This window comes from Hippopotamus amphibius, chromosome 9 (assembly GCF_030028045.1).
Source record: "Hippopotamus amphibius kiboko isolate mHipAmp2 chromosome 9, mHipAmp2.hap2, whole genome shotgun sequence".
Classification (NCBI taxonomy): domain Eukaryota; kingdom Metazoa; phylum Chordata; class Mammalia; order Artiodactyla; family Hippopotamidae; genus Hippopotamus; species Hippopotamus amphibius.
The window spans coordinates 104,287,106-104,299,271 of record NC_080194.1 but is presented as its reverse complement, the minus strand read 5'-3'; the positions used below and the strand labels follow the sequence as shown (position 1 = coordinate 104,299,271).

General features: G+C 53.0%; 1 protein-coding gene across 1 annotated transcript; it reads right to left on the bottom strand.

Annotated features, from left to right (window-relative positions):
• Window positions 1-1,290: 1,290 nt before the first annotated feature.
• Window positions 1,291-11,817, bottom strand: LOC130860999 (mucin-12-like). Its single transcript, XM_057749507.1, has 11 exons — window positions 11,355-11,817; window positions 9,196-9,297; window positions 8,615-8,742; window positions 8,221-8,285; window positions 5,642-5,793; window positions 5,189-5,263; window positions 4,936-5,098; window positions 4,082-4,243; window positions 3,375-3,451; window positions 1,510-1,598; window positions 1,291-1,332 (listed from the first exon to the last, which is right to left on the bottom strand). Exons 1-11 carry the CDS (start codon window positions 11,815-11,817, stop codon window positions 1,291-1,293), a joined length of 1,518 nt encoding a protein of 505 aa, XP_057605490.1.
• Window positions 11,818-12,166: the final 349 nt, after the last annotated feature.

Genomic DNA, 12,166 nt, shown 5'->3' with positions numbered 1-12,166 from the left:
TTGGAGCCTGGAGGGCTGTACACCTGCCCTTCCTTTTGGGAACTGGTGAAATGAATCAAGGAACCCCAGAAATAAATGGGCCCCAGGCCCTTTGACCCTGAGACACTGGAGAGCTGGGGGTCCAGCTTAGGCAGTCTGGAAGCTTCACTAATGACTGGGGGTTTAAGCCCTGTTCCAGGCCAAAGTGCAGAGGGAAGGGGAAGCCCTCCCTGGCCAGGCAGCACAGAGGCCCACAGGCCATGAGATTTGTTGTACCAGTGGAGGGGCGGGCACAGGGCCTGAAGCAGCCTGGAAGAACAAAGGGGACCCCTGGAGGGAGGTAGAAGGTGGAGGACAGGGTGGGCCTGAGCCTTCGAGGGGAAGGGTGCCCTGCTTTTGACTCCAGCCCAAGGGAAGGAAACCCCTCTCCCCAAGCCTGCTTTAATGCAGCTATGGGTACCCCACCAGTTCATGGGGTGCAAGTCATGGATGCACCTGGGCCAGTGCCCAGCCCCAGGATGCCTGAGAGTTCTTGGGTCTGGGGGTTCACAGCTAAGCACAGCCCCTGTGGTCATCTGGAGTGACCTTGGCCCCCTCAAGTTCAGCAGGGTGACGTGCTCGCTCTTTTGCCTTCTGGGGCCTCCCACTCTTTCCCTGGGCCTGAGGTCCACTCCTGGGATCTGACCCTAAGCTCGTCTGCTGCAGAGACCTCAGGCAGAGGTGGGCCCGGCCCTGCCTCTGCTTGGAGCAGACAAGGGGCTCCATGCCCCACATGTGGGCACATTTGGCATCTGACACGGGGAGGAGTGCTCCCCCGAGAAGGACCTTCCCAGGCCTGCAGGCCCACAGTCAGACCCCTGCAGCGGCGGTGAGGAAACCACGCAGGCTACACTCTGCACTGTAAGACTTGCTTTTTTTTTTTCTTTTCTTTTTTTTTTATACAATGTTGTATTAGTTTCTACTGTACAGAAAAGTGAAGTAGAGTTCCCTGTGCTATGAAGCAGGTTCTCATTAGTTATCTACTTTATACATATTAGTATATATACATCAATCCCAAGCTCCTTCATGGTAGGAAATTCCAGAGTGGGTGTCACTGTGAGGCAAACAAGATGCCTTGAGGCTCCTGAATGGAGGGTGATGGAGCAGAGGGCATTCTCAGCAGTGAGGCAGGGCAAGCCCACCAGCTCTGAGAGGGCTGTCCTCAGGCCCTGACGTCTGGTTCCTCTTGGTGGCCCTGGGGCTTGTGCAGAGCTCTGTCGGCCGCTGTCTTGTCTTCCAGATCTGGGTGAAGGGTGGGAGTCTCTGTCCCCCTCACTGAGGAGTTGTCACCACTGTGGGCCTCTGAATGTGGAGCTGGGGGGTGGGAGAAAGGAGGTGAGGCTGAGGGGGCCACGGCGATGGCCACGTCCAGGGGAAGTGAACTGCCTCTGGGCTGGGGGTGCCCCACCCTCCCCAGGCAGCCCCAGGTTGGAGGGTGGGGCAGGGGAGCAGCCTCTAGCTGTGGGGGGGGGGGGGTGGTTCCTGAGTCACCTCTCTGTTGGGGTCCACGTTGTGCAGGGAAGGCTGGAAGTTTCTGTAAATGCTTTCAAGGGCAAATGTGTCCCCCTTCAGATTCTGACCTGTAGGGAGAGGTACTGGGGTGAGAGCGAGCCTGGAGGAAGCGGAAGAGGCACAGAGGAGGGATTTTTTTCCAGTAAAAGGAACAGGTTAGAGGAGTCAGCCCCAGAGCTGCCCTAAACTCCTTTCCCACTGCCCATCTGAGACTCAGGCGGGGGCCAGGGGAGATGGCCCAGGGTGACGCAGGGACAGGAGGGGACCAGAGCAGCAGCCCTCTGCCAAAAGTCACAGCCTGGTGAGCAGGGGCCCCGGGCACAGGGCTCACTTGCTTTGGGTGGGGCAGGAAGAAGGGACTGCTCGGGGTCACCCTGCACACTTCCTCATGGCAACGGTAGCCACAGCAGACAGAAAGCAGCTGCGTCTGGAATCTTGTTTGAGTTGGCACACGTCCAGCATCCCTGTGCCCATCTTGCAGATAAACTTCTTCCTCAGCCTCCGGGCCCTGGGCTCCAGGTGCTGCTGGCATCTTCCAGCACATTCCTTTGCTGCCTCCTTCAAGATTCTCCCTGCGGCCCTCCTTGCCTGCTGTGTCCCTAAGGTGGGCTGAGCTGAGCGGACTCCCCGTGCTGCCCAGAGGCCATAGGCCTCTCCCCAGGCTTCAGACTGGCCAGACCTGGGGCGCCTCCCCCACTGCAGTCCACCAGCCCCACCCCCAGCACGCCCCACCTGCTGCTTGTCCCCAGTGCGCCCCGTCTCCGTCATCCCCGCCTGGAGCCTGCCAAAAACACGCCCTGCCTGGCTCACTGGTGTCTGTCTGCACTGTGTCACCTGCTGTCCACGCCTCCCGGTCCCCACGCCCCCGCTCAACCTCGACATCCCTTGCCTGCGTTACTGTGCCGCTCCCTCCCTGGAATCCCCGCTTTTGTGCTGTCCCCCTCAAATCCTCCTGAATGAACTGCTCCAAACGCAAGTCTGGTGCCCCTCCAGCGGGCGCCCTGCCATGGCCCGCTGACCAGCCCTGATCTGGCTCTGTCATGCTCCCGTTCCAATGCCCAGCCCCTGGGTCCCCCACAGATGGTGCTCTCGCCCACCTCCTCGTCCTTTCTTCAGCAGGGCCCCCTGCCTGGAATGCCTTTTCCCTTCCAATCAGGGGACAAGGCCTTGCTGCCCCCTGGGCTCTACGTTCACGGAAGCAGGAAACACGTGGCTTACTCACCACCGCTGCCCTGGGTCTTGGCTCAGAGGACACACATCTGCAGCCTTGTCTGATCTCCGCCCCACCCTGGGCTGGGGCAAAGTGCTGGCCGTGGCCCTATCATCCCACTAACCGTGTGCGTCTGACGCACTGGGGGTGGCCTCCAGGGGCAGAAGCAGGCTCTCAGCCATCCCTGAAACCCCTCCATCATGGTTGTCAGGAAGAACTAGGAAGGGTTTTCCACGGCAGCTGGGCGCAGGGCCGTGAGGAGCGCTGGGAGCCAGAGCAGGCTGAACCCACGGGAAGCTGCTCAGAGGGGCAGCATATGAATTGGACCTTGGAAACAGAGGGCGAAGGGAGTGCGCAGAGACCCAGGCAACCAGAAGCAGCGCAGTCTATGCAAAGGCAGGGGCCACAGACTGGCGTGCACAGAACTTGACAGGCAGGAGCCGAGAAAAGGCTGGAGGGTCAGCAGGGGCTGCCTGTGGGGGCTCGGGGTCAGGAGGATGCAGGGGAGCCTGGCGACCGCCGCGGAGGTGGGGCGGGCTGGCAGGATGTGCGTCCGTGTCACCCACAAGCACGCTGAGTCTGCCTGCGGCACTTCAGCCTCCCTCCTGCCCCACCCGGCCCCGAGGAGATCTACCTTCCCAGACGCCTGTGCTCTGGAAATTGCCAGGGATGTCTTCTTCTTGCCACCCTCGAGACAGGTTGTACTCTTGCCTGCCAATAGAAAGGCCGTGAGCAGCTGGGTGGCAGAGAGGCAGGGGAGGGGGCTCCGAGACCTCTGACCCTCTGCTTCCAGAAGGGGCTGTGCTGGCCAAGCCCGGAGTCAGGGAGGGGCCTGGGGATGTCACCATGGCTTGCCCCCACCCCCCCAGCCCTCCGTGGGCCTCACTGTCCTTATCTGTAAGATGGAGACACTGGACTAAAGCCAGGGCAGTTCCCTTGATTGCCGGCCCTGTGTTCTGCTGGGCATTCCTCAGCCTTCTCAGGTGGCTCTTACTCATTTTACAGCTGGGGAAAGCATGCTTGTGCAACAGTGTTGCCCTATGGCAGCCAAGGTGATAACAAGGGCCAGGTAGTTTCATTACGTAATCCAATTTCAGAACATAAGCTTTTGTTTCCATTTCTCTGCCAGACACATCTCTTATCAGATCAGCAGACTGCCCTTTGCTGGACCCAGAGCTGGGAGGGACTGGCAGGAGCTGGGAGGGACTGGGAGGGGCAGGGCCTCACCCACCCCTGTTGGGCCTCAGCTGACTGCTGAGCTGGAAGGAGCAGAGCCTCAGGATATTCTGACTGTGGGCCCCTCTCCCACACCCAGCCCCAGCCCCAGCCCCAGAAGCCCACCTGTACAGTTTTCTCTGGGATAGGCTGAGTAAGACGGTCAGGACCACCACTGAGACCACCAGCAGCACCGCCACGGCCCCCACGATCCCATACACCATGCTCTTGCTGGTGCTGAATTCACAGCTTTCCCCCCAGTGCCAGTGCGTGTCTGAGTTCAGGCATCTGAGGACACACACACGCTCAGGCTAGCCCACCAGCATCCTTCATGCACCCAGTCTCCCAAAAGGAAAAAATCAATGTCAAAGCACAGGAAACCCGCTCTCCCCCTGAGGGCAGTTGCTGGGCGCCTTCCCTGAGTCCCCAAGGCTACGGGGTGGTGAGGGGACGCAGGGACCACGGATCTGCAGGGCAGGAATTCAGAATCCGAGAGAACCGGGTACCTCGTCCAAGACTTGTGATATTCGCCCATCTAATCTCTAAGTAGTTGGCACTTTGACAGCCTGTTAACACGTTTTTTATTTTGTACTTCAATTTATGGTCTCAAATATGTAGTGGCCCAGCTACAGCTGGAGGGGATAATGGCATGGTGGCTGGGATGATGTCAGGGAAATGAATGATAGATGAAGACAGAGATCCATAGATACAGATTTGGAAACTGATAACTGGAATTTTTTCAGGAAGGGGCTTGCTTGGTCCTGTGATGCCTGTGTCTATAATTTGCACCTCCCCGTCACTCTGGTGGGGATGGGAGGTGGGAGACCAGGGCAGAGGAAAGAGGGATGTAGAGGATGGGGGAGGAGGTGCCTTGCAAGCTCTGCCTGCCCCCACCCTGCCCCCTTGGGTGACTGTCGGGGGGGGTGGGGTCCTGCCACCAGAAAGGGTAAATGCTGGGCTTAGAGGGAACAGGCACTCACAGGCAACGGGGGCCACTTTGCTGCAGCTGGCACTGGCCGTGGTGACAGTTCATTTGCGACTTCGTCCCTGAGGTGCACTTGGTCACACAGGCCAGCTTCCCATTCAGATCATCCACATAGTAGAATTGGGCGAAGTCCTTCGCAACATTCTGAGAGCATTGCTCTGCGGGTAGGGGGCAGGAAGGAAGCTTCAGCCAGGTGAACATGCCCCTAGGCCCCAGATTTACTGTCCACACTCTGCGGAGCTGCTTACCTTGCAGGTCAAAGCCAAGGTTTGCAGTCTCATTCACCAAGGTGTCCTCCTTGTTGTAGCACAGGAGTGAGGTATCTGCCGAGGGTGGAGGGAAAGAACAAAACAGATGTGCCACCCTCTGCCCCCTAGGGGCAGCCAGCCTGCCCTTCCTCCTTGCTGGGGCCAAGACTAGTAGGGTCTTGGCCCAGCCCTAGAGGCAGCTGGGCCTGTGAGCTGGCTCAGATGGGGACATTAGGGCTGGTGACAACCTCAGCCCAGGACTGGGAGGAGCTGCCGGGAGCAGCACAGAGTCTGGGGAAGGTACCCGGGCTTGACTTCTGGATTCCTCCAGGGAGGTCTCTGGAGTTCCGGAAGAGAGGAGTGATGCAGAGTGTGGGGGTGGGGCTGAGACCTCCATAAGGGACCTCTCCCATCCCTTCCCCACCAATATCAAGGGGTTTTAGGTGGGCTTACTTTTGCACACTTCAGAATTGCTGGGTAGATTTCCGGTCTCACTCATAATCTTGGCCCTTATGATCTTAGTGAGGTTTGCAAACAGCGGCTGAGACTCTGAAGTGAAGTCTGCCTCCATGACAACTTCATGTTCCACCACAACACTACCAGGGCTGGAACCAGGAATCATCAGTTACCCCGTGTTGCCCACCTTCCCAGCAAGTGGGGCGCAAGAAGCAAGAGGGGTGATGAGAAAAAATTAGCCGTATGACCCAGAGGCAGGACAGAACAGAGATTCTTCCCTCCAGCAGTTAACAACCTAGAGGGAGGCTGCAGAGTAAACCTGTGATTACAATATATGCCAATGGGTGAAATTCATTCCTAAAAATGGAGGCTGTTGGGCAAAGACATGGAGAAATTGAATCCTTAGAAATAGAATGACCATATGGTCCAGCAATTCTACCTCTGGGCACCTAGCCCAAAGAATTGAAAGCAGGGGCAGGAAGAAATATTTGCACACCCACGTTCGTAGCACTGTTATTCATAACAACTGAATGGTAGAAGCAATTTATGTGCCCATCAACAGATGAATGGATAAACAAAATGTTTGTTCATACAATGGAATATTATTCAGTCTTAAAAAGAAAGGAAATTCTGAGACATACTACAACAGGTATGAACCTTGAGGACATTATACTAAGTTAAATAAGCCAGTCATAAAAAGACAACTACTGTATGAGTATTTATGAGTAGTAATATGAGGTCCCTGAAGTAATCAAGTTCTTAGAGACAGAAGGTAGCATGGTGATTGCCAGATGTGGGATGAGGGGGAATTGGGAGTTATTGTTTAATGAGTATAGAGCTTCAGTTTGGGAAGATGAAAAAGTTCTGGAGATGGATGGTGGTGGTGGTTGCACAGCAATGTAAATGTACCTAATGCTGCTGAGCCATACATGTAAGACGGTGAATTTAGTGGTTAATGGCAGATTTTATGCTATGGCTATTTTACCACAATGAAAGTCTTTCAGATTAAAAAAATTTTAAATACAAGCTATTGGATTATATTTTGAAAAACAGATAAGTAAGCTTTCAGAAATGAAGAAACATGAGGTCACCTTAGAAATTTTGGATTCTAACCCAGAAGCTTGTTGTTAGATGGTCAGCAATGCCCTGAGTGGAGAGATCTTGAGCTTGTCTATCACTACTCAAAGCCATTGTGACAGAGAAGACAGGAGCAGGACCCAGGAGCATTTGAACCAACAAAATACTGAGCCAGAATGGAGATGGAAACAATGGCTCTGATGCTGGGTGGGGCTGGAGGATGCTGGGCTATGGAACCCCACGGGCCCTTGACATGTTGGGAACTGACACCCCCCAGGCTCCCTTCCCATCCCTCTGTCTGCTTCTTTGCACTCTCAGAGTTCTACTTCTCCTGCCTATCCTTTAAATGCTGGTGCTTCCCATGCTTCTTCCCTGGGACATCTTTTTCTCCATGCTGTGATGACTGCCCTGGCCATCTGGTCTACTCCCAGGGCTTCCAGCGAGGACTATCAAGGGATGCCAATGCCAGTGTCTGTAGACCCTTCCTGTCACATGTTTGACCATCAACTGCTCCATCACTCAACCATTCCACGTGCCTGGGCCCCAGGCACTTGAGGCTTGACAAGGCCCAAGCCAAACTCATCATCTTCTTCCCCCATCCTGCTCCTCCTTACGTTCCTCATCCCAGCAAAGGGCACCCCACACTGCCAGCAGCCGAGAAACCTGGTGTCATTCCTCCTTTTCCTCAAACACCCATTAAAATCCCATGGTCCTGCCTACTAAAGACCTTTCACACTGGACTACTCTTCTACTTCATTATCACATCTCAGGTCCAGGCTACTGTCTCCTCCCTCCCCTGCCCACTCATTCTCAGCTCTGCAGCCAGATTGAGTTGTCTGCAGTGCAAATCAGATACTATCCCACATGGGCCACAACTGCTGATGCTTCGCATCTTAATAACTTGGCACAGGTCACCTTTCCAACCTCCTCTCCCACTACAGACCTTTTGCCCTCAAGCAGCCACGTGTGCTTCATGTTCCTGGAATCTGCCCTCCTTTCTCTCACCTCTAGGCTCATGGTCACCGATTTCCTCTTGTAACTCTTTCCCCTTCCCTTCCCTGTACTTGGCTCATTCCTCCTCATCCTTCAAGCCTCAGCTTAGCTGTCACTTCCTCCAGGAAGACTTCCCTCCATCTCACTGAGCTTGCATTCAGGACCTCTCCCATTGCATCTTATGTGTCCCTTAGCATAACTCTAGCCAGACTGCACAGCCATTCTGCTACCTGTGTTCTGCCACTCTAAGCTCCATGAAGACCAGAACAACTGTGTCCCCAGCACCTAGCACAGGGTAGGCTTTCAATACTAGTTTGTTAAATGGGTGAATGCTGAATGAATGAATGCATGGTCTCAGAGCCCTCAGGTGTTGCCTTCAAGCTGGGAGCCTTTATGACCCATCCAGATATTGATACTCTAACCATTCATGATAAGAGGAGGCAGGAGAGCAGGCAAGAGAGAAGGAGCTTCCCATAGTCTATACATCTCTCCACCCCCATACTCACAGCAGTCTCATAATGATCACGCCTCTGTATTGGGGAAAGTCATTGCCACCGTAAACTTTATCCATCTGAAAGAAATAAGACAGCTGAGCTCATAGAAACGTGGAGTGTGCAGCAGCCTCTGTTCTCTGTCCCAGGGGCAGGACCCCAGAACCTCCTTTCCCCAAGGAGCCCCTGTATTAGCCCATAGGAAAGAATGAAGGGAAGGCATAGGGATAGTCTCTTTTCCAGAATGTGTTGGGGGGTAGGGCTCAAGGAAGGAAGCTCTCAGAGGATCTCCTCTCAAGACTTAGGAAGACTGAAGGGACCCATGAGCTGAGAAACCCTGAACAGTAAGTCAAGACGAGCCCTGGCATCCCCTCTCACTTTGGGGAATCTAGGCTTCCTCTGCTCTTACCTGACTCTTGAATACTTTAACGAACTCCTGGTGTATATTGGAGAGGCTGTCATTGAGGTCTTTTGTGAAATTCCAGTTAGTCACTTTCACTCTTACGTCTACAGTGGCATTGATTTTTTTCGGGATTTCTGTGGGAACAGGCCACACGTGCATGAGACAACAACCTCCCAGTAATGCCTTTCATGATTGGTTAATTCTTCATCTGTTGGCTTTGTGGAAGTAGAGAAAGTGTGTAGGAGGGAGGATGGAAACTCAAAAGGCAGGTAGGAGTAGCTGAAACTTCTGCCCCTTGTCTCTGGATACCAGGAGGAGCTAGTGGTCAGGATCATGACACAGTGAGACCTAAGTGGAAGGCTCCAGATGACCACCCTGATGAGAGAGGCAGGCTAGCAAGTGAAAAGGGCCTTGGAGGGGGAGGCAGAAGGTCTGTGTTCTATTTGCATTTTGTCTTGGATGAAAGTCACATTTTCTTCTCTACAATTAGGCAGTGGTAGCAAATGATCCCTCCAGTGCTGCCCTCCTATTTTAAGTGCTTAAAGGATGTGGAGATGATCTCAAAAAGTCTCAAAAAAGGTCTTTACCTATGAAGACATATTCCACGGGGGACTGACACTGGTAACCAGAGTAGCCTTGGGGACAGACACATTCTTTTCCATTCCAAATGGTCCCATTGTAGCACTGCCCTGCAAAGCGGTAGAACATTCACAGAAGTTACCATGGAAGCCCAAGACACAAAAACACCGACTCCTGTTTCAGGCCCCATGATTCAGACACTGCATTGAAAGATGCGGATGGGACCAGTTGATCATGCAGCAACTGAGATTCCTCTGCTGCCACCTCAACCCCCAGGAGATAGTGGGGAAAGGAGGAGGGCACAGGGAGGAAGGAAGCACGAGATAAAAGAGGACATGAAAAGAAAACAAGGGCCCTACAAATCAAAAGGGAAAAATGTATTCCCCGTGAATGATGTGCACTGTCAACAAGAAAGTACTACAAGGGTGGAAAAAGACCACAAGGAGGACAAAGCTGATTAGCTGATAAGGGAAGATGAATAGAAGGGGTCCAGAAAGTGATATACAAGGAGACTTACTTGGTGTTGTAGCCGGAGAGTGGGTTGTCATCACAGCTGTGTGTCTGCTAGTGAATGGGGGACGCAGAGTTGAAGTGGTACTGAACCCAGGGACTGGAGAACCAGTGGAGCCTGGTAAAGTGGAGGACAAAAAACAGAAGTTGTAATGTCTGAAGAAGAGTCAGAGACTGCCCCAGAGGAGAATCCAGAAGTAGCTGATGCTGAAGAAGAAGCACCAGGGATGTGGTTTGGGAGATGTCAGATGACACTGTTGTGTTTGGTGACCCCAAGTTGCTCTGGAAGATTGTAGATCCTCCACCGAGGGTGGTGGCTGCCAGTCCAGAGATGGATCTAGTTATAGAGGAAGAAGTAAGAGCTGACGAAGATGCAGGACTAGGGATGTCTGCGGCACAGAGGATGGAAGTAGAAATCAATGGTTGGCAGAATCACTGCTACTGATGAGAAAAGTGGAATCCTCACTCAAAGTGGTGAATGTTTGTCCATTGGTGACTGGGGAAGCAGAAGAGTGGGTGGGACTTGATGAGGATAATGGACTAGGATATCCTGTGGTATCTCGGGGCATGAGATGGATTGGCTGCCTTAGAAGAATAAGTGGTAGTGGTGGAGACACTGGATTTCTCAGTGGGTATAGTAGAAGGCAACCATAGGCCAGAACCTGATGAGGATGCAGGACTCCCATGAGGAGTGATAGAGGAGGTGTCAACAGAAACTGTAAAACCAGACAAATCACAAATGGTAGTGTAGAGAGATGGCTCTTCAAAGAAAATTGAGGTTTTTTGTTCAGACACCAATCTAATGGAGGATAATTCACCAGGGCTTGATGTGTAGACACCACTTTCACTGACAAATGTGGAGAAGTTAACAACTAAACCAGTGGGGTGGAACAAATCAGATGCTATTGGGTAGACAGTGGATGCTTAGGGAGGCAATGTAGGTTTTAGCCCAGAGAACAGACTGGTAGATATTAATTCACCATGCACAGACAGGGAAGAAAGACTTGCATTCTTACTAGTGTAGAAACATTCTGGTAGGCATTAACGATAAGATGAACCTGAGAGGACAGTGAAAAAATGGGATACCACAGTGACAGAGCTGTGTGTTTCTTAATAGCCACAAGTTGTGGAGAAGGACTCAACTGAAAGTATGCTAGAAGCAAAATTGAAATCCTCTTATGGAAAGGTGGAATTCAAGGTCACTACAGCTTTAGGCAATGCAGGGGTGCCTACACAGAAAATGAAAACCTCACTGAATGTAAGGGGGGTCAGTCGGAGACACTGCTGCTAGTGGAAAGTTGGTGAAGTCTACAAAAATGGAGAATGACCTTAGGATTTATACAAAAAAACATATTTTTTGAAGGAAACAATACGTTTGGTCAAATGAAAACTACTTGTATATGACGTGACCCATCTATGAGAGTCAAAGTGCTACGTATTGAAAATGAAACAGGGGTAAAAAGCTCACCTGGGCTTGATAAGGAACTATTATTGCCACTGTGTGTGCTGGGGGAAGACTTATAAGAGAATGTTGAGGTGGAAACGACTAAGGGTGTTGGAGATGCAGAAAGTCCTAAAATGAAAGATGTTGATTGTGGATAATCTCCAGAAGTGGTAAGGAAGGGACGCGGGAATGACGTAGACACATGATTTCCACCTTCAGTAGAGCTCGTGGCAGATGAGTCTGTGGCTTGAGAAGATGCAGAGATGGTGCTGCTCTCCGTGGGATTCAGTGTGACTGGCGTGGCGGTCGACCCTGACACAGCGGGACTGGTGGATGCCTGTCCGGTGCTCGATGGGACTTCAGAACTCGCAGTGGCCGAGCTAGGGGAAGCCTCCGTGGAAACTGTGGGTTCCGATGACACAGACACAGAGGAGAAGATGGTTGTGTCCCCCGTGACAGTGGAGGATGTTTGAGCAGCGTCTGCTGCGGCGGTAGAGCGCTCAGCTGGCGTTGATGGGGAAGCAGGACTGGGACTGTGTGTGCTGTGGGAAGAGTGAGCAGAGACTGTTGATGTGGAATCCTCTGAGGGCGTTGTAGAGGATGGAGATCGTGGAGGGAAAGATGTTGTTGGCGGATAACCAGCAGAAGTGCTAGGCAAGAGACCAGGGCTTGACATGGTCACATGACCTGCACCTTCAGTGGAGCTCGCGGCAGATGAGTCTGTGGCTTGAGAAGACGCAGAGGCGGTGCTGCTCTCCGTGGGATTCAGTGTGACTGGCGTGGCGGTCGACCCTGACACAGCGGAACTGGTGGATGCCTGTCCGGTGCTCGATGGGACTTCAGAACTCGCAGTGGCCGAGCTAGGGGAAGCCTCCGTGGAAACTGTGGGTTCCGATGACACAGACACAGAGGAGAAGATGGTTGTGTCCCCCGTGACAGTGGAGGATGTTTGAGCAGCGTCTGCTGCGGCGGTAGAGCGCTCAGCTGGCGTTGATGGGGAAGCAGGACTGGGACTGTGTGTGCTG

Coding starts and splice junctions, on each gene's coding strand:
- LOC130860999 (XM_057749507.1), bottom strand. CDS start 11,817: ATGTCAAGCCCTGGTCTCTTGCCTAGCACTTCTGCTGGTTATCCGCCA. Junction 8,743..9,195: donor CGTGGAATATGTCTTCATAG/GTAAAGACCTTT, acceptor CTGTTCCCACAG/AAATCCCGAAAAAAATCAAT. Junction 4,244..4,935: donor CAAAGTGGCCCCCGTTGCCT/GTGAGTGCCTGT, acceptor GTGTGTCCTCAG/ATGCCTGAACTCAGACACGC.